Genomic DNA, 22,866 nt, shown 5'->3' with positions numbered 1-22,866 from the left:
TAAATTTCCTAATGTTGTGACAGACAAGGTTCCTAGGTGCAGGAGTTATCTAACCCTCCCTGTAGGATCATGAAAAAGGATTTATGACGTGTTGCGCGGGCCTTTTCGCTTTGATGCTACAGTACATGACGCTGGGGGGTTATATTTTTGAGTGGAGACTGTGAAGGAGAAACTTTTTTAAAAGACGTACAGGACTACATTTTTTTTTTTAAATCTACTCTTTTCAGTTAATTACCAGTTTTATTGTTTTTGTGTGACATCATGCAATGTCTCGTCTTGGTTTTTAAGGTGCAGACATGAAATAAACGAGGTGGTGTATAAGGGCAAAGGAGGCACAGAAATACTATTTACATACCTGGGATTTATTTGATGTGATGAATATGTTTCATTCTGTTTTCTTTTGTTTTCCTACCACTACACAGGACCTCCTCACATCTACGGTCACGTTAGCTTAAGCCAAGTGACCTGTAGAAATCTAACTCAGGGTGTAAGTGTGGCGTGGTGGGTGGAGCGGGTGCCCCATGTGCGGTCGGCCCCCGATTCGAATCCCGCATCAGGTGGTCCTTTACTGCATGTCATTCCCCCTCTCTCTGTCTCCCCATTTCCTGTCTCTCTCAGCTGTACTGTCAACTAAAGGCATACAGTAAAAAGCCCAAAAATATACTTATAAAAAACAAAAAACCATACAATTGTTACATTTTTCTTTTGGGTCGTTTGTGTTCACACGGTTACAGTCCCACCAAGTGGTCCAAACAAATGCCATGCCCATGCACGAATCAACTGTTTTCTCATTGGTCAGAAATCTAATTCCGAAAGAGGAGGAGGAGGAGGTTACCCTGGAATAACAAAAACTATGGACTAGAGGTCTCAACGGGCCTGAAAATTAAAACCTGACCGGCCTGAACTGTGGTTGAAGCCCGGACCTGAGCCGATCCAAGTCATCTGTATATTTTCGGCCTGGTCCCCGCCCAAAAAATAAATAAATAAATGGAAGCCCGAGGCAAGACCCGAGTCATCCTACATATTTTTTTCAAAATATATCTTCTATTGTGTCGGTTGCTGAGTTGATGACATTCTCCAGGGCTCGAATGGAAGCGAGCCGACACCACTTCTTCTTGGTGATCTCAGGACGCTTGTTTTAACCCAGTACAAGTGTGATTGCTGTGTCACACCTGGCTAAACTAACGGATCTCTGGAATTAAACGCTGCCTGTCAGTACTGGGTGAGGGATCCCTCCTCTGTTGCTCACCCTGAGATTTCTCCAATTTTTCCCTGTTAAAAGGGATGGAGTTTTTCCTCAGTGGATGCAAGGGTCTAAGGGCAGAGGATGTTGTAATGATACCATGTAAAGCCCTTTGAGACAAACTGTTTGTAAAAATGGGCTATACAAATAAAATTCCCTTGCCTTGCCTTGCCTGTTTGGGAACAACTGCTCCCAACAAGCCTGGTCTGAATAAACCCTTCGATTCATTTTTAATGACAGGTCCTAACTTCATGTTCAAGTCTCACACTCATATTGTGGTCCGGTGTCCAGTGTCCACTCCCCCTTCAGCTCTGGTGTTGGTATGAACCAGCACCTGAGTGAAGCAGGTGGCTCCTCAGCTGTTACTGCTCCATATGTGTGTGTTTAACCATCACTACACCAGCAGCTCCATTCACATTCACATCCCCGTGTTTCATGTAAAACTACTGTTTATGGAGGTTTTAACCTTTAACCGCAGCCCTGAATCTTTTACATCTCCGAGGTCGGTCGGTTTCTTCATCCTGTTTGAACAACGGCGCCGTGCGATTTGGCGCTGATTAGGTTTTTATGGTTGTCTTCATCATTATTGATGTAGATGTAAACAGCTACGCGCTCCGGTGTAAATCAGCCCAATAACACCAGCTGTGTGTAACCAATAGATGAAACATAAATAAGCAACACAATAACAAATCAATCGACTGTTTGGACTTGTACCCGGGGCAGAGCGCCTCTTTTTTTATAATGAGCTGTCTGCATTTAAAGGCACACTCCGCTTTAATTATTCCAGTTGGGATTGTCTTGTTAGTAATTAACCCAGCCTCTCCATATTGGGTTTAAGGTGATATCGGGCCAATTACAGATCTATAATCCCGATCTTTAGCGGGCTGCCTCCTCACAGTTGTATCTGTGTGTTTCAGGGCCAATGAACAGTCGATGGTTCTCATTAGTAAGCAGCACAGGTCTGTAGTCGATACGCTGGGAGCCGAGAGGGTCGAGTCAATATAGATCTGAGCTGGAAGTTAGTTGGAGAAGTGAAGAAAGACAGAGGCACTTCTCTGTTTCTTAGCTTTGTCTTCATCATCATCATCGTCCTCCGAGCCGTGTGTCCTCCTCTCGTCTCCTCTCCTCTCCTCTCTCTCCCTCTGTTAATGCGTCGTCACAGGAATTCACCACGTGTCACACATCACTTAAATCAATACCATGAAATCCATGTTCAGCCACGGTCACACACACTCAGACACGCAAACACACACTTTCCATTATTTGTCTCAGTTTCTCAGAAAAGAAAAAAAAACAGATACAGGACACACACACACATGCATGCGTGCGTGCATTCCCTCTCTGTTCCCACTGGGTTTTTGTCTCTAACTCAGAGATCAGTTTGGGAATTAACTTGTGACGCACGCTGCCTTTTCTCAGAGCAACACACACACACACACAGTCGACTGACCTCGATACTCGTTAATCATATTTCCACACACCTGTTTTTATGCATATTTTCAAAATGTGCATAAATGAACCCAAGTTGAAATGTCACAAAACCAAAATCATCTGCTGAACTGAAAAGAGATGGAAAATAAAAATTAAAAGCAAAACATTAACATGAACACAGGCGGACGGGCTCCAAACAGAACTTCTTGTTGTCTTTTGTCTGACACATTGTTTGCATATTGAAAACATCATACCGTATGTGTCATTGATTAATTAATAATTCAAATGAATTCAGGTTATTTAACATTGGAAGCATCAATAAAACATAATGTAATGTATCAGATGGAGACAGGATCAATATTATCAAGCCAATATTTGTTTATGACAGATGATGACAGCAGTTCAGTTTGTGTGGGTTGATGTAAGATGGTATTTTATTTTTCAGCTTTTATTCATGTTATTTTAGTTTTAACAGTGTTGGTGCAGGAAAAGCTCAGGTGTAAATTATGAATGAATGGGTCCTGTGACTCTGTCAGGGTTCACAGGGACACTTGAATAAAGCAGGACTGTTTTTAATGTTAATAGTGACATCTGTGCTGTTCCTGACAGAGGAGCTTCAAACATCTGCTGTGAAATAAACGATAAGCGATTTTGTGTTGTTATTTTCAATCGCAATCGAGTTGACCCATAAACGTCCCTCACCTCTGCACATATATCTCAATGGCAAAAAAAAAACACTCAAATAGTTTGTACAAAACAAATATCAACAGTGTATGTGTGGGAACAAAAAATCCAATGTCAGTAGGTTCAGAGGGTCAGTACAGTCGCTGACCTTTTGGAAAACATGCTGAAAATTTGTGTAATATTTGGATGGAAAAGTTCCCAGTTTGCACACACACACTCACACACACACACACACACACACATACACGCATATATACACACACATACACAGCGGTCAGCAGAGCCCTGGCTGTCATCAACCACTAATTACATCAACAGGTGTCTGGCAGGAGGGCACCGTGCCCTTTGCATGCACGTGGGTATGTGGTGTGTGTGTGTGTGTGTGTGTGTGTGTGTGTGTGTGGGAGAGAGAGATGAATTCACATGCACATATGGTCTGTGTATGATTATTTATGTATGTGTGTGTGTACATTAATTGTCAGGACAGCAGAGACATGATGAGTGTGGAGAGAGGTGGTGGTAATACACACAACGGAGAGGGAGAGGGAGAGGGAGGGAGGGTGAGAGAGCCTGGCGGTGTGAAGGTTGGTGAGATAGTGAGAGATATAGACGCTGTGGTATGAGAGGCGACGGCCTTGCTCAGCACAGTTAATGCACTCGTAATGCTGATTATCTCCAGCGCGTCGTGTCGTGGATGGATGTGAAAGGAAGGAGGTGGGTTCAGTTGTCGAGGGATTAAGGGAGTGGGGAGGATGGATGGAGCAGGACCGGGCTGCAAGAAAGATGGATGGAGGGAGAGAGGGAGGAAGGAAAAGGAAAAGGAGGAATGTGTCTTTCTGCTATACGTTCTAGTTTTGTGCATTTTCTACAGGAGACCAGTTGGTTGTTTATTGATTATTTTTACCTCTGATGTGTTTTCACCTGTTTGTCTAATGTACTGATTTGTCCTGAGCTTGGTGGAGGGACAGAGCATGAGATCCCTATTTAACATTTGTTAAACTCACTCAGCGCCCTCGGTTGTTGATACTTCACCCAAAATCAATAATTCACCAAATTTCTTTTCACCGTCATGCCAAGGAAGGATTTGGAGAACTTTCAGAGTCATCAAAACGCTTTTGGAGTTCCAGGGGGGGGTCCGGCTGGCAACGGATTTCCATATAGTGGCGGCAAATAGAGTTCACTTTTGAATCGTCCAAAACACACGCTATGAAACATCCAAATACCTCCATACTGCTTGTCCGTACTGACCCAAGTGTCCTGAAGCCACCACATGAAAAAGTTGTTGGGAAAAAATTAATGTGATCTCTGTTTTTAGCCTCGTTGTAGTAGTAGCTCCCAGTGGCTGCACGAGATGTTCTTCCGTGTTTACATCAAACATCCAACAACGACTTCAGGACACTTGGGTCAGTACGGATGAGCAGTATGGAGGTATCTGGATGTTACATAGTGTGTTTTGGACGATTCAAAGGTGAACTCTATCCATCGCCATTATATGAAAATCCGTTGCCAGCCAGACCCCCCCTGGAAGTTCCTCAAACCCCTCCTTAGCATGACAGTGAGTAGAAAATTGGTGAATTATTGATTTTGAGTGAAGTATCCCTTATGCTGCAATGATTTTGTAATTTTGCAGATTTTATTGTATTTTTTTTTTTTACTTCTGTCTCAATCTTTAGAAACCTCTGACACTGCCTCTCTGGGCCAAAAAAAAAAAACACCTGTCAACTTTCATTTCTGTTGCATACATCAATCGATGTCCAATAATCCACCAATACGCCAAAATCACTTTGTCATAATCAGATGGTGCCACACATCCATCCATTACCTGTAGAAAAGGTCTTACAAATGAAAAAAATAAAAATAAAGTAGATGTGTTTCAGATTTATAATTTTCCATGAGCTTGTGATGGTTCAGAGACAGACCAACATGGCTGCTCTCTCCATCGTCACTGTGGAAACTTGTTGCTTGCTCAGTGCATCATAATGTTGTGTTGGTGTTTTATTTCAGGCTGGTGAAAATATCCAAAGAATATTCATTCCTCTTTGCCAGATTTAAAAATATTGATACGTCTACAAACTGAAACCACATCACGTCTCTTTATCAGAAGGAAAACAATGAAATCCCCTCCGCTGCTCCGTCCTGATGCTGAACCGTTGTGTTGCTTTGGTTTCACTGGCGCTCCGTCAGGGAGATTCCACATGTAATTGAGGCTTTCGAATGTTTTTGTGGAAAACTTAACGAGACTTGGTGATCTTTGCCGACTCACCCATCAGCACCAACTTTCCCCCCACCGCTCTGCCGCCTCTGGTGCCAAGTGATGTCGAACAAATGTAACCCAGCACACGCCAACAGATTCGTGTCTGTGGGTTAATGTGTCTAAATGGAGCCGGATAAAAAAAAAAAACGGAGCGGTGCTGTGTTTGCTGATTCAGAGGCTGATAAGAGCTCTGGATGAATGGACTCAGACGGAGATGGGGGGAAAAGAAAGATGGGGCGGAGGTAAAGAGGAATGAGAAGCTAGACTGAAGCACAGATGTGTGGAGGAGATTAGAGGTTTCAGTGCGGGATGGGAGGACGGAGGATTTAACTGTGGAGGGAAGAATGACAAAGGAGAGGGTTGGTAAAGGGCAGGAGGCAGTGACAGACAGAGGAGACGCAGGGAGAAAAGGTCAGAGGCTGTTTGTGCCAAACCAAACACACATTCACCTCATGTCAGTCCATCTCAAACCTCAGGCTGAAGTTGCTGCATAATGCATCATCTTCTACAAACAAAAAATGATGCAATTTTGAGGGAAAAAAGCTACAAAAATAAACTATGAACTACTTTATTCTGATGCAATTCTTTGCTTTTGGCATCTTATGTCTCTCAAGACTTGATCTGGAATAATAATAATACAATTTATAATCATTTGATAGTTGTTTTTTAAATAAATCGCACCTTCCTTTGACAGTTTGAAATTTGATTGCTTGAAAATTGGTGAAATATTTGTATTTCTGCCAAAAACAACAACAACTGTAGTAGAAGTTACATAAAGTCATGAAAAAGTCAAGTCAAACTCTGATATTGAACAGAAGTTTGTGATTTATTTATGCATTTACTCACATTTGGTGAAATAGAAAAGAGACTTCACGATATATAATATTCATATTTCATATCTTTGTTACTTTGGTTTCATTTTCAGTTTGCTGAAAAGGAGAAAAGGTTGTACAGTGGTGCTCAGCTGCCTCAGACAGTTGGCTTTGATATCCAGAGTTGAGAGAGAGAGAGAGAGAGAGAGAGTATGGGTAGTGCAGGTAGAAGCTGTGTAGGAGAAAAAAGAGAAAGTCCATAAAACACCAGGGTTGAACTGAGCTGTTACTTTACTCCCAGCTCCCTCCTCCCTCGTCGGCCTTCTGCCTCTTTACCTCCCATCCTGCTCCACAGTCCCCTGTCATGTGTCCAGGCAGGCAGAGGTAGTTGTTTTAGAAAACGGTGCACACACACGCACACTCACACACACACGTGCACACACACACACACACACACACACACACACAGTGTCCTAATCAAAGCCAGGCTCTGCACATTGTGTCCCAGTTGAGCAGCTATTTTTATCTGCAGCCCTCTAACAGGGATGGAATGGGTCAGATAGGCCGGGCTGACGAATCCATCAAGACCAACAGATAAACAGTCACCATGCAGGACCTACACACACACACACACACACATGCACACACACATACCTACCTGTATACATCCACTGTTTAAGTAAACAGATAAACCGTATCTGTTTCCTCCTCTTGAATACAAACTCATACAGCCCTTGCTCTGTTTCTGTCTCCTTATCTTGCTCACAAACACACACACACAAACAAACACACATACACACACATAAAAGGTAAACTACAGGTAAAGCAGCCTGTGATGTGGTTTCATGTTGTGTCCCCGTCACTGTAATGTTTTCCTGGTGTATGTTCTTGTATCTGTATTTCCATGTTTGTTCTGCCTCTCCAATGGCTGAGTGTGTGTCCTTCTACATACACTCACACAGACACACACACACACACACACACACACATAGTCTCTCCTGTCACATTAGCACCATGGCACACACACACGCACACAGAAATATACACACACACGGTTAGAGACACATGATTACTGATTTACCGTCGTGAGAGAACTCCAGCTGGCACCGATCCAGTCTCTGGCTTGTTAGTTTGGGATTCAAGTGCTCTGGCTCGGGCCCAATTAGTTTCTCCCTCTACCTCCTCCTCTCTCTCTCTCTCCAGTTACTTTGTTGTCTTGACTATGTGTTGGATATGATGTGCAGTATATCCACACACTGGAAACCTTATATAGTGTACACTGACACAAGACTGAAAACAGCATGCACCAGGATCCTCGAGTCCGAAACCGAATCACATCCTGGTCTCTTCGGCTTCTCACCTCATCCAACCTCCTCATGGTGGAGCAGCTACTGTATAAATACTTACACCATCCAATGTTGTTTTATTGGACAGTTAATGTATGAAAATATGAGAAAGAACATCTCTTTTACCTCATGTGTTACCTTTGTGTGCAGTTATAATACATAACAAATCCTTATTCCTCATTGAAATGAATGGGGAGCAGATTTTTTTATTGAACCCCCCTGATCTCCGTCCTCTTCTTTCTTTCTTTTACCTTCTCTGTCCTTGTTTTTCCTCCATGGAAACACGTCGCTGGAGTTTTCTGACGCATTATAACCCAACATGGGCGACTACTCTGTGTAATTGCTTTATCTGTAGCTAAAATAATTTAGTTAGCGTTTAACAGCAACTGCAGCTGCCAAGGGAACACACGCTTCAGCTCTGTCTTTATCTTTGAATCTTGTTTACGTGGTCTCTCGCTCTTCTGTCTCTCTCTCTCTCTCTGTTTATCTCTCTCTGTCTTTCTGTTACAGTCTAATATTCATCCTCTTTACTTCCCTTCTCATATTTGTCGCCAATTAAAACCAGTAAACACAGTCATTTGCAGCCACAGCTTGTCTTTTGAACACCCATATGTGCTCTATACTCTCTGCTGCTTATGGAGCCATGTGGTGTTGGTATGGAGGAGCAGGAAGACGATGCTGTGATGCAGGAGGTCGCCTCCTGACTCAACCATGACTAGATGTTATATATAAATATATATTGTTATGGATTTTAAAGGGACAGCGAGGAGTTTTGGAAAAGCGAAGCGTTTTCACACTACATTTATGAGCCTCCGCGCGCACCGTGAAATTCTTTGCCTGGCGCAAGACAGACTCATGTTTTCATTCATCAATAATTAAGGTCAGAGGTTCAAAGAGGTTCACATACTGTCGTAGTTCCGACCATAAACGGCGATTCGGCGGCGTTATTCCCATGACTCGCCGCGAAACTGAAAGTAAGGAAACGCTGGTCGGCTCGCCTAGCGTTTCCGCCACCACTAATAATAACAAAATAACGATAGAGACAAAACAATATATTTATCGAAAATGGGCCCATTAACAAGTGTGGGTAACGTAGATTCATCCACATTAATATGAGACTTTTTTATTGTCGCGGAATTTTTCGTTCTGCCGATGGAGAAACTCCACGTTGTCCCTTTAACCATTTTATTTTCCAAATTTATAAACTTTTACATTAAAGCAGCACTTTTTCTCTTTTAAATTCTGGCCACTCGGTTGTTTTATTATAAACTGGAAACCACCCACCTCTGATGTATTTGTTTTCTTATCTTCTTTTCCCTGCTGTATTTGTCTTTTGTTATTTATTCAAACATCCAGTAGACACAGAATAACATTATCATCCATCGCTTGTTTAATATCCTCCAACTCCTAATATAAATATCTTGCTCTTTATCTGTTTAATGTCCTGCTTTCTTCAAACGCTCTGCACTAAAAGCATGTTTTCTGTAAACAGCCGGCTGCTGCTGCTGCTGCTGGACACAGGGTTAATGAGAGACTGAACCAAACAGTCAATGTACAGTCATTGTACATGTCTGTCTTTGCTTTGGCTCCTTTTTTTTTTTTTTTTTCTGCAAATTCAAAAACATACCTCTCCTGCCTCCGTGTAATCACCAACCAGCTCCTGCAGACTCAATGTGTGCTCAGTGTTCACTTGTGTGTGTGTTTGTGTGTTTCTCTCTCTGAAAACAGCAGCACATAGTTTACATGTTTATTTGCAGGGTGGTGAGATGCAGCACTGACTGTGAACTGTCCTGACAGATATCACATACGCTGCATACCAGGCTGCCATCCTAAATCACCACAGGGGGAAATTCCTTCACCATAACAGACGCCCTATGTGTGCGTGTGTGTATGTGTGTGCGTTACTTGTCATAATGATGCCGGAGACGTAGCTACTTAACCAGGCAAAATATATGTGTGTGTTTGTATCTACATGTCAGCTGGTCATAATGTTTTCCTCCCTGTCAGGTTTATGTTCTGTCGCGATGAGATAGAGAGAAAGAGAAACATGGCATTTTATTTTATTGCTTTCTAACAGTGACATCTTTCGTTTCAGGTGCGTAACCTGTGTTACATGGTGACACGGAGGGAGAAAATGAAACACACCCTGTGCGACCTCCAGGAGAAGATCTTCCACCTGCAGATACAACTACTAGAGGAGGACATGGCTGGAGGTGAGAGAGAGAGAAAACAGTGCAGAGTGTTGGTCTGTGGTTTTATTTCTAATTTCAGAAACCAGAAAAAAAAAAAAACCTGTTACCTTTCACCCACTCCAGCTCTGTAGCCAAGGCTGCCAACACACACTCTGTCCACCCAGAATATATATATATATAAAGCACAATTTGGAAAGCTCAAGTGCACAACGGTTATATCCAAACCCTTGTTGGATGAGTGTGGTGGGTGGACAGGTTTAGAAATGGCCTGTCATCATTTTTTTGCACAGTAGGCCACACTTGACACCTGCACGCCAAAGAAACACTGAAATAACAGTCCAGCCAGATACCGTGACACACACCATCCACATGAATGGAGCTCCATTTCCCATCCACTCCACATGGGTCGCTGGCTGCTCGGTGATGGAGATCAGCAGGGATGACGTGTGTGAGCTGGTGGCATCGATGCTGCTTGCGTTGGCCCGTTGTGGTTTATGGAAGTTTTTGGTTTCTTGTAACTAAAAATAGATTTTCTAAAGAAATTTCCTGAGTTAATGATTCTTATGATGACGGCTCCAGAGCCTGGGACCTCCTCACCTCTTCACACCAATCACAGCTTTGGACTCAATCTTGAAGACCAGGAACTAGACCTAGCCATCTGCCTGCACGGGGCTTTGCTTTGCACTTGGTGTTTAATGATTCATTTCCTTTCCTAAATGCATGAAATTGTGGCGTTTGATGACTTAAACTCACAAGTATTTCCTGCTGGGTTTAATTAACTTATCCACACTGTGGCTGTCACACACAAGTGGCTCTTTAATGTTATTTTTGTTTAATGTCAGAGCTCGTTTCAGACTAATACTGAACACCTCCGTTGTTTATTATTCACACTACTTTAATCCGTCAGAGGAGACGACCACCGACCGTCGTTAATCCAAACATCTCTCGTCTCCTGGTTGTTGGTGTTTTCTTTACTGTACTTTAGTCAGATGTTTGTGTTTTATTGAATATTATAACCAAAGTAGGAGGAATCTCTCCCTCGCTCCTCAGCCGTGTCGGTTCGGCTCGTTGTTCATCATCTGGGACGTGAAAACATCCGATTTCGACTCAGTGAGGGAAAGAAAAAGGAAAAAGTTGGCATGATGTCGGTCATAGCTGAGTTGTGAAATCCTACCACACACACACACACAGAGCTGTCGGTCGGACACCGGAGCTGAGAGCGTCCAACAGAAACGAGTCTGGCTGTGCGGTGCTGCGCTGTCCTCCGTCTCCATCACAGTGGTTCGATCGTTTTAAGACAAGGCTCGGGGTTGGACAGTTCACACTCCTGTGTTGGTGTTTGGACTGAGGGGAAAGTCTCCACTGAGGTATCAGTACCATGGCAGGTTTTTTTTATAGACAACAGCCTTAAAGGGGAATTGCCGTTTTTTACAATCTGGACCTTATTTCTAGCATAAAATACAATCATTTACTCACCCAGATAACTTTGGTGTCATTACAAGTCGTTCCGACGAAACTAGATCCAGGTTGCGAAGAGGAAGTCTTTGGAATCTGAACTTCATCCAGCTGCTCATTTTGTTCTGACAAGTCAGAAACACGCAGAAACGAACCATAGTATTAGCGGTAGCAACAAGCCACGCCGCACGGCGTTCAGAGATGACATCATCCAGGTCAGAGGTTAATAGGTCAACCTACAGACCCCGGATGTTAATAACAGGTAACCCCGGACTCAGAGGGGAATAGCACTAGCATAACAAAATATTGGTGAAATGAACGAGTTTCGCGGCAGATAATGTGTTATCTAGAGGCTGCATTGCGCTGCCCTGTAGACTCACATACGGATATACGCGGCTCTCGGCTGGATCCAATTTCGTCGGAACGACTTGTAATGACACCAAAGTTATCTGGGTGAGTAAATGATCGTATTTTATGCTAGAAATAAGGTCCAGATTGTAGAAAACGGCAATTCCCCTTTAATCAAGTCTCAGGTAAAGTTGATGCAGACTGATGGAGCCATAGCTACAACAGCAGGTTGGTGAGCTGCATGGAAACAGATGTTTTTATGTTTAAAAAGCAGGTTCACAGATTTTCTATTTTCCATTTTTAAACATGGAGTCTCTCTTCTTTACTGTGTTGTTTTCTGCTTCTCAGTGACAATACAAAGATGTGGGTTGAAAAATGTTGTATAATCACACTGATCTGAAGTCATTAACAGAGAAGTGCGACCTGGAGTCTAGAAGAGATTACAGCATTAACCACTTCCTTCAGATTATCAGCAGATAGAAAGAAGCTTAAGTTGGAGATGTTTATCAGCCGAATAAAGCAAAAAAAAAAAAAACTCAACAATCGGCCATTTCATCTTGATCGTTTTATTAAATAAAGGTTGATATTGAATTTTAATCTGTGGACTCGTAAGATGTTGTAGCTGTTCGTCTTTGTACAGAAGGAGGAGAAGGAGAAGACGACCTGCGGTTGTTAAGGAACCGTGTTTGTTCTTGTAGTCGTGACCTGCAACTGTCATGCTGATGACAGTGATAGCTTGTTGTCATGGTAATAGCAGTGATGTCTCTCTGGCATAGTAATGATAGTGAACTCTTGTCAGCCTGCCCCTGTGGCTGTGTTGTGTGTGTGTGTGTGTGTGTGTGTGTGGGGAGTAAGGCTGCTCAGTTTGCAGTGCTCATCATTGCAGAGTAAGGCTGCACACAAATCTATGCACTCAACTAAATCTTACAAACACTTTCACTCACTCTCTAACTCACTGTGTCCCTCACTAACACACACACACACACACACACTTACACACACACACGCAATGCAGAGCTCCTGACTCAGCAGACTGCTGCCATCGGGTACCGGGAGCTGAGCTGCTGGCACTAAACGGCCATATCTATTCACACTGCCACAGGAGTTAGATTAGAGAGGATAGTTGGTGTGTGTGTGCGTGCATGCCTGTATGTGTGTGTGTGTGTGTTGGAGGGAGCAGCAGAGAGTGAAGGATGGGGCTGTCTGCTATAATGATTTGTCATGTCCCTCACCTTGTATCTACCTCTTTCCTTTGCCTCTTTTATCTCTCCCTCTTATTTTCCACTGTCCATTTGTCTTTATCCTCTCCTGTAACCTATTTTCTCTTCCATCTGCTTCCCTCTCTCTCTCTCTCTCTCTCTCTCTCTCTCTCTCTCTCTCTCTCTCTCTCTCTCTCTCTCTCTCTCTCTCTCTCTCTCATTTGTGGTTATATTTACCCCGTCTTTTCTCTCTCGCCCTGCATGCTTTGACACCCTGTTTTTCAGCAGTCCATCCGTTCTCCCTCCTCTCTTGTCCCTCCGGCCTCGTAAACTGATTTTGTGACACTGTGTGACACTTAAGTGACACTAAATATAAGTGAAAACGTCGCCTGGAGTATTTTCAGAGCCCTTCTGCAGCCCAGCGTTGTTCAGATAGTTTCACTGTAGTGTCACTTGTATTGACATTGATCCAAATGCATATGTATATGTGTAAGCAAATGCATAACAGGCGCAGCTGAATGTGTCGGATATTATGTTTCATATTGCTGACTTAATGAAAAAAAAATCCCCAGTCTGACAGGATGTGTTTTTTTTTTTAAAAAGCCCAGCTTGCCAGTGTTTACTTTTTCTGACTGTTAAAATCGGTCCAACCGTCCAGTTCTCGGCAGCAGAGAGAAGCTTTACAACTGTAAAATCAGATTTTCGGAAACCTGCAGATACCTGAGCTTCCCGTCCAGCAGCAGCAGCAGCAGCAGCTCCGCTCTTCCTCCCCCTCGTCTCCCACTGGGCTTGTTTCCATGTAGAAAACACACATCTCTGCTGTAACCCAACTAAAACAGAACCACTAACCTCTGTCCGCCTGTCTGTCTCTCACAGTAGCTCATCTGTCATGTTCCTCTCTCTCTCTCTCTCTCTCTCTCTGCCAGCTGGCCTGTCTGTCTTCCGTGTTTATCTGCCTGTCTGTCATGTCGGATGCTGCTCTCTTCATGCTCTCCAACGCCAGCGTGTAACCAGCGTGTAGACGGACTGGCGGGGGGTTGGGGGGGGGTTCACATGCAGACAGACACAGATACTTGATGCTAAAAGTCAGGAGGAAGTGTATCAGCTGCACATAACAGGACTCATGAAGTGAAAGTTTGAGGTCGTTTTCACACCAGACCAAGACGACTGGGTTCGACTGGGGGGCTGAAAGATGAAGCATTGTTGCATATCACTTGCTTTGGTTCTGCTTTTCGCACCAAACTTTCTGAATAACGTCACGCAGATGAAAAGGGGCATTCGTTGATTGGAAATCCTTCCTTTCTGACCAGGAAAAAACAAAAAAAATAACCGTATTTGGTCAAAACACCACCATATGAGTCGCCCTCAGAGAGAGGGACTCATATGGTGGCGTGTTGACCGTCAATTATCCGCTTTTAGGATTGTTTTTGTTCTTTTTTTTATTTATCAAATGCACATGGCTCAGCAAGACGTTCAACATGGCCAGGATCATGATCAGGTCAGCCAGCGAGGACGAGAGCATTTCACTCTTACGATGAGTAAATGAAGGAAAAATGGCAAATACGACTAAGTGTTGTTGGCGTTGCTAACTGTGTTTGTTCCTGAACCAAACAGCTCTGGTGTGAAAGCGACCTTAAAACCTCAACGAGACCTGAGGTCCAACGAGTAAATCAAAGGTTTAGTTGTTTAAAACGTGTCACTTGAACTCAGCAGGAACCACAGTTACACTTCTATTGAGCCAAACTCTCAGAGCAGAAAGTAGAATTTCCTCTTCGCCACTGTGTCAGAGTTAAACGCTGACGCTCATATCCAGTTTTATTTTTAGTTAATTGTCCTGGTTTGTTTACAGAGCAGAGTGCACACACACATATTTCCTTCATTTATCTGCAGCTGACCTGTTTAGTTGAAGGAAGCGTTGCTCTTTCTTTCCTGCAATAATCTTTATTTATACACACGTCAGTAGACACAATATACTGTAGAGGTTCAGCTGTTTTCTGCAGGTAGGACTTTCTCTTGAAAGCACACATGCACACACACACATGCACGCACACAGAGAGTATTATTGTTATGCAGGAAGTGCACTGCATTTACATTCTGGCTCGAACCGAACTGTGACAAGCTGACAGTGGTTAGTATTGGTCTCTCTGATCTGCTCTTGCAAAGTGTCTGTGTGTGTGTGTTTGTGTGCAAGAAGGCAGAGAAAATAAGGCCGGAGGAAGAGGAGAATAGGAAGGGACAAGAAGGTGATGGGATGAAAGAGAGAGTGGGGAAAAAGAGAGAGGGAAACGGGAGTGGCGATGATGAGAGAGAAAGGAGAACGTGAGTGTGAAAGGACAGAAGAGAGGGAGGGGAGAGAGGAGAGGAGGAAAAAAAAACTTTCTCACATTGCACTAATGAGCTCAGGTAAGAAATGGGACACAGTGGCTACACACACACAGACTCACGCTGCAGTTCAGCGCACCTAGAAAGAGGGGAAATTAATCACACACTTCAAAAAGACAAATCCCCTGGTGCTGTTTCGCCTTCTAAACTAGGGAGGGATGGAGGCTTGGAGGGAGGGATAATATTGCGGAGATGGAGAGAGAGGCAACAGCAGAATGTAAAGACAAAAGAGTAAAAAAAAAAATAAAAATAAAAAAGCAGGGATCTGACAAAGACGTGTTTAAAAAGGTTTCCGCTGCTGATAGTTGGATTTGTGCTGAGATTACAACCTGCAGGGGGAAAAGCTTCACCGTGTTCGAGCAGAGCCTGCAGGCGTCCTTGAAAAAACCCCAAGACTTAGTTTTCCTCCTTTTCCAAGCTGTAGAACATATAAAAGAACAAGATCAGATTAGGGAGAGAGAGGGAGAGAGAGAGAGAGAGAGAGAGAGAAAGAGGGAAAAAAATAAAGGGGAAAAATGTTGAAAAACGATCCCTGAGAGATCAGAGGATAAGATAGTCCTCCTGTCAAAACAAAACAAAAAAAAAGAAAGAAAGAAATGACAATGTGGGAGCTGGGCGAAGAAGCTTTCCCTCTGGGAGCTCCCTCAAAGATCCCCCGGCGTTAATGGCCTCTGCAATTTCAGCAAAAGCCATAAAATAAATTGGAAAAAAGGGGGGAGAATTCTCTTGGAGATGTAACTGCACCCTCTTCAAAAAAAAAAAAGAAAAAAAGTTGAACACAGTCGTGTTATTCACACTAATTCCACATGTCAGACTTTAGTAAGGATTTAGCCATGCAGGTTTCAGAGTCGCCCTGTTCTTCCTCCCTTCAACCAAATAGAACCAGCAGCGAAAACCATTCACACTTCAGTCACTTAATGTGTCTTGAGCAGATCAGCCATGTGTCAAGTAACGACAAATCCAGGTGTAAGCGTCTTGTTGGAACCACGTCAGCAGGTGTTAAAGGTGTTGTTAAGTCTTTATACGTGATCAGGTGTTTGACTTGTGATTGAAAACACATGCAAACAAGTATTTTTCATTTTAAATTTGATATTAATTGAGATCTATGTCGAGATCTCAAGTGTTGAATTGATTTTATATGGTTTGCAGCTGCACAGATGTGATTTGAACGGATGTTAGGACGTTCACACTGGAACCAGAATTAAATCTCAGGAGCTAAATTTAATCCCTTTAGTTCCTATTGGTTGAAATTCAGAGAAAAATGTTCCAAGTTCCTCTGAAGATTTCTGCGTTCCTGGAAAAGTTCCTGCTGTCAGAGAGGGTTACGCTTGATTTACTGGCAACCCAGCCTCCATTTGTCTATTGATTTAAATTCTGACACCGTGCATCAAACAACACACTGAAAGGGAAACCAACAGTTTTCATCTGCAGGTGAGCTGCAGTCAAACCCTGAACCAACACCAATCAGATCTTTTAGAATCAAGATGAACACTTGGTTTGTTTCTTTTATTTCCATGACTTAGATGTTTTTTTTCTTGAACTGGACCACAGCCACGTCTGTGTTCGGTGCATTTTCACAAACTGCAGCAATTTTCACTGCACATAACTTTTCAGGGGGGGAGACATTTACGAGGCTCTAACACCAGGAGATGATCTGTCATGAACCTGGAAATAAAATGCACCCACACTTTTCACACCTCATTCCAGCCCATTTCATCTTTCTAATTAGCACGCAGCCTGTCAGTTTCCATAACGTCTCCTCAGCACTTTTTTTTCTTCTTCTTCTTCTTCTTCTTCTTCTTCTTCCACCTCACCTTATGTTTGACTTCTGAAATAGAGGTGAAAAACCAAACCTGCCGAGTCTGTTGAAAACATAAATGTTCCTCAAAGAAATGAAACTTTTGTAGGCCAACATGAACAGAAACATACAGGACACGCATGTTCTTTTCTTCTCTGCTTTTCTTTCTGACCATTTAACATTATACTGCCACAAACACACACACACACACACACACACATGCACAGTCAAGTCAGTGTGAAATCTGTCTCTGGTCTCTCTCGGCTTCATTCATGCATGTTCTACTCCTCCATGCTAAAGTAAGCATGAGGACAGCCTACTGCTGGCTGTGACAGCCACACACACACATACACATACACACACACACACACAGATGCATAGTGTTGGCATCTACTGTACTGACCAACACACACACACACACACACACACACACACATACACAATTCAGCTACAGTACAGTATGATACCATAGATTTTACTTTATATTTGTGGCCGTCAGCTCCCTGCAGTAGCAGCTCAAAGGTTTCGAATATGCTGCAAAATATCTAAACAGCTTCTCCAAAAATATTTGAAACAGACATTAAAGGGGAAATATCATGGAAATATCACTTTTTGAAGGCTCTTTAACACATATCTGGGTGTTTGTCTTGTCTTCCGACCCCTAAAATGTGAGAATTGACAAAAAAATCTGTAATTTTCAGGGTCCTGAGGTTGAAATCCATGTGGTTTTACAAACTGTTCCCTCAGTTGTCTGACAACGATGTAACTAGTTTTCGAATTTGCATACTACCACCCCTACCTGATACCAGTAAAAGGGGTGGGGCAAGCAGTGGTTTATTTGCATTTAAAGGGACAGGCACTGAAGCCAGCCGTTCTGAACAGGGCTGTTTTGAGAGGATGAAAAGAGCTGTGATGTTTGATCCTTGGGGGATTTTGATAGAAGCATGTCACAGACATGTCTTTAAGACACCTGGGAACTATTTTAATTTGTGGAAAAGGGGCAGAATATGTCTCCTTTAATGCCCATCTCAGGATAAACTGTGATAACAGGGGCATCGTATATGTAGCTCAGTGGGTAGAGAAGGCGCCCCCATGTAGTCCTCACCGCCACGGCTCCGGTTTGATCCGATTCTCCCCATTTCCTAATTAGCAAATATGTGCTATGGTTAAAATGTGAAACCAAGATGTGTTAGCATTTAGCTCAAGTCATCGCCGCCGTGCTGACGAGCAGCAGGTGTCAGATCAACCATGACAGCTGTGTCACCCATCAGTGACTGTTGAGCGACACACACACACACACACACACACACACACACACACACACACACACATACACACACACATGAACAAATAAATTCAGCTTTTGTGAACCTCAGTATAGCTGTAATGAACCAGCAGGTGCCACCTGCTGTCCCAATGCAAGCACACACACACGCAAACACATGAAACACACACACACACACACACACTTGTCTGTGGACACGATGCACAGCAGCAGGAGAGTTAGTTATCCGTGCAGCCAGGACTCTGTGTTTGTGTAAACAGCAGGAGTCTGTTACAACAAGACATCCCAACAATAAGGGCTTCCCATGTCACAGAATGAGACACACACACACACACACACGGATCATCACTGTGTGTTACACTATATGTGAGTCAGTGGAGTGTGACTCTGTGTGTTTCTTACACGCTGTGTGTGCAGGTGTGTGTTAACCTGTGTATCTGTTGCATGCAGCGTTGAGCGACGATCAATTTTCACTGGAATCGTGCTGTTAAAAAAATAATGTTATTGAACTCAGAGTTGAAACAATTAGCAGCTCAACTGATTAGATGATATTAATCTGCAGCTTTTTTCATAATCAGGGGTTTAGGCAACTTTACGAGTTCTTTATAGTTCATCATTATGAAGTGAAAATCTTTCAGGTTTGTTTATTCTAACACCAGATCACTTGTAATGTTGACTCTAAAATGATCTCTGACGATTTTATTATTAGTATTTGATAGTTATTTTGGTGTTGGGACTAATTCATAATAATCAGTGAAACAGGTAATAAAGCTCTTTATATAATGGCTCCATTGGCGGCAGTAATAACAGTGGTGGTGGATGGTATTTTAATCTCAGAGCAGTGTGTGTTGAAGTGAATGATGCATTCAGGCGCCGTTGCTCTTATTTAGTCTTTCATCATGTGCACGTATCAGTGTTTGCTGTGTTACCTGCCATCATCCCAGCTGGAGGGAGCGAGCGGGGTCTCCTGGAGAGAGAGGACAGCTCGCAGCAGGAGGCGCTCTGCAGGCCTCTGTTACATGTCACACAGTGTGTGTGTCAGCAGCATGCTCACACACCTCAACACTTCTAAACAACCGATGCTGTGTGTGTGTGTGTGATATATGCACGCTCTCTGTCCTCCGAGGCAGAACCTGACAGTGTGTCAAGCTTTTTTTTGTTGTTGTTGTTGTTTTTTTCCTTTAAAAAGTCTGAATGGTGGACGACAGAACAGCGTTTTATTTCTTAATTTCCAGAGATGCAAGTGAAGGCAACGCTGCGCATCAACACAGATAACCAGGAACCCCACGAGTTTTTATTTTCCTGTTTGAGCTGTGAGGTATACTGAGGCTTTAAATGTGACAGACTCACCCTCAGACTTGAACTCCAATACTAAACAAACTTTATGACGAGCACCATTAACATGCATCCTAGGCTGTTAGTTTTTATCCAGGCAGAGGAGAAGTGTAAATGTACATTATAACCACAGTGATACAGTATAAGGTGTAAAAACGTCACCAGTGTCTATATAATAACCCGTCAGTGGAAATAAAACTAATTGGCCGTGATCCCCTGAGTGTTTTATGTATTTTTTGATGGAGACACTTTAAGATTATGACACACTACGTTCCTATCTGATGCAGATATTAAAGAACCAGCTGCCTGCTTCTAACACTTTGATTAAGTTTGCAAGATGATATGAAAAATGTTTGTTTTGTTGCAGCAGAAGCAGAGATAACACGTTTATTATCTTTCTAAAAACTTCCATATATTCGTTACACATGTTGCACAAGGCTGCGTTCACTCACAGCGTTTATCAGTCAGCTGGGTTCTCACCCTGGATGATGTCGTCAGTATAAAAGAAAAACAGTTTTCAGTCTGCAGCCTCCAGCTCTTCGTGCACGACTTTCCCAACATGAATAGTAAGTTTGAGTGTATCTTTCAATATGTGCAAACAGAGACTTTCATCCCTCTGCCTTTACTATTTTTCCATCTTTTCTTCCCCTTCTGGCAACGATCTGTCTTCTAAAATGTGTTTATACCTAAATGTCAGATGCATTTTTTTTTTTTTTCACTATCAGGTGAGTGGTAGGAAAAACATTTCCTAAAATGTCAACAAATCAGCAGAAAAACTTTCATCTGACTGATCAGCCTGGATCTTTTTTGCACTGTATTTCTCCAACTTTTCATTACGTTGCCACTTTCTTAAATTTCCTGCTGACAGGAAGTAGATCCCCAGCCTCAGTGACACGTTCCAGCTTAATCAAGCTTAATTTGAATAAATCAAGTAAATCCTTAACCTGAGCCGGTCTTCTGTGTCTCCCTGCAGAGAAAACCCAGAAAGGAGAAAAGAGGAAGCAGAATGGAGTGAAGGAGAAAGGGAAGGAGAGAAGGAAGAGTAGTCCTGAGAAGAAAAAGGAGAGATGGAAATCAGAGAACGGCTCCGTGCTTAAAGAGCTAGGTACATTGTGTGTGTTTATGTGTGTGTTTAAGTGTGTTTATGTTTATGTGTGTGGGTGTGGGTGGATGTACACCCTGCAGTGTTTCCAAACTGATCAAATACACATCACTGGCTACACATATGCCCGTGTGTGTGTGTGTTTGTGTGTGTCCGCACCAGAGCTCACGCTGACAGAAAGTCAGCACATTCACAGCCTCGATGCATCAATCATTTATTTGCGGCAGCGTTTTGATACAGTCTCTTCATACACGAGGGCTAAACGCAATAATAAAACAACCAAAAACACTGTGAAAGTTGCAAATCTCAGGATAATATCATTTCACTTTGGTTTCCTCCCCATAAAGACAGTGAACATGTGGATTCTCAAATCAAATATTGATGCATCAGGAGTGCGGCAGCCATCACACACAGAAATGCTGGTTTTTTTTCTGCTCTTGTCAGCATCCTCTACATACTGGTGTTTTACTGCTTATTTTCTCCCTTTTATCTTTTTTTATTTGACAAACTTCATGCATCCATCCATCATCATCCACTTTCTGTCTGTTGATCTCTGCAGATCAAGTGTCGGCAGAGAGAGAGAAACAGTAAAACAGTGAAAGTTGAGGGAGAAAGTTCAGCGAGACGTGATATTATAAAGATGTCATCCGGTATAAATCATGGCAGGCGATTTTCTGTAATTAACAAAAAGCCATATTTTTATGGTGGAGCTGTATGGGGGGTTTAAACAGTGTGGCGCAGCGGCTGGATGCTGTGGTGTTTAGTTCACTGCTATGAGCAAAATTAGGAGCTTAGTTGCTTTTTTCAAAAAGAGAGAGGACTAAAATTTCATTCACTCATCTGTGTCACGCTCTGTAACTCCAACGTGCGATGCAGCCACACATCAGAGCTACAGCACCAACCGACCACAAGCTCACTGTGGAGATTAAGAGTAAATGGAAACATGTTGAAAAATGTCTTTAAAAAAAAATCTAATTTATGGTAAGAGTCATGTTGAAAAGCCGTTTCTGGTGCGAACCTTTGGCTCACCCTCGCTCTGTGTCACAGATAATGAAAGACAGTGATTTTGTGGAAAGGAAATAAAACTATGATGCAGCTTAATCACATCTGTCTCGTCTTTGGGGCGGCGCTATCAACCGTAGGAAATCTTCCCAGAACTAGAAATGTAAACCTAAAGTATGTACAAACACTAGCAGCACCACTACCTGGCTGCAGTTGTTGCAATGAGAGGGAGATGTAGGTGCAATAGTAGAGCACTATAGAAAATAAGTTTCTCACTCATGTTTACATTTTTGGAATGACAGAGGAAAAAAATAATTTAACTGTCACATAATCTGTCAACCAGGTCATTTTGGAGCTGCTGGATGAACTAAACGTTGATTTGGGTTAGTTAACACCTGCAAGAGGGAATGTTTTTTCATCTTTCTCCTCGCGTCTGGGTCACTCAAGCCTCTGTCGCAGTTTTTCAGGTGTGTTAAAGGTCTCATCACAGACAGTTTTATAAACCGCATTCACTTTCTCTCAGATATTCTGCCCCGTTTCTTTTTTACTGTAGATCAACAATGTGTTTATTTGTGCAGTTTTTTATTAATTCATCAGATCAAATTTAATTTCCTTCCTTCCAAACTCTCTATCTGGGGTCTCAGTAGATCGGGCTTTTTAGAGAACAGGAAACTTTCCCTCCACCAGCTGCTGCTTCATTTGGTTGAGAAGTTCTCAGGTTGACAGGTCTCAGGTCTGAGCTTTAACTAAGATTTTTCCATCTGTGTTGTCAGGAAAACAACCTGGACAGGTCTCCTGTAGTATATATTATTCATATGTTATTCAGTGATGTCTAAAATATTGCACAGACACATACTGTAGAAACAATGTGATGTAGAGTCTCTGCAGGTGTTACCAAATGTCTCATTTTGTTCTGAATCAGTATTCAAAGGAGTCAGAACTATTTGGGCTGTAAAATGAGTGAAAGTCGTGAAAACCAGGGAGGGAAAAGAGAGAAA

At 42.7% G+C, this 22,866-nt stretch overlaps 1 protein-coding gene across 2 annotated transcripts in view; it reads left to right on the top strand.

The window, feature by feature from the left end:
• jade2 (jade family PHD finger 2) overlaps positions 1–22,866 on the top strand; it is a 185,768-nt gene that overhangs the window by 145,292 nt on the left and 17,610 nt on the right. Inside the window, exons 11-12 of one of the 2 annotated variants that reach the window (XM_085797159.1) lie at positions 9,866–9,983; positions 20,738–20,869. In XM_085797159.1, the coding sequence (XP_085653285.1) occupies positions 9,866–9,983; positions 20,738–20,869 (250 nt within the window). The remainder of the gene's footprint in view (positions 1–9,865; positions 9,984–20,737; positions 20,870–22,866) is intronic. The other variant, XM_085797160.1, reaches the window with a different exon arrangement.

This window comes from Trachurus japonicus, chromosome 14 (genome assembly GCF_045865225.1).
Source record: "Trachurus japonicus isolate A0001 chromosome 14, Traja_1.0".
Classification (NCBI taxonomy): Eukaryota; Metazoa; Chordata; class Actinopteri; order Carangiformes; family Carangidae; genus Trachurus; species Trachurus japonicus.
This window is presented reverse-complemented; position numbering and strand designations above follow the sequence as displayed.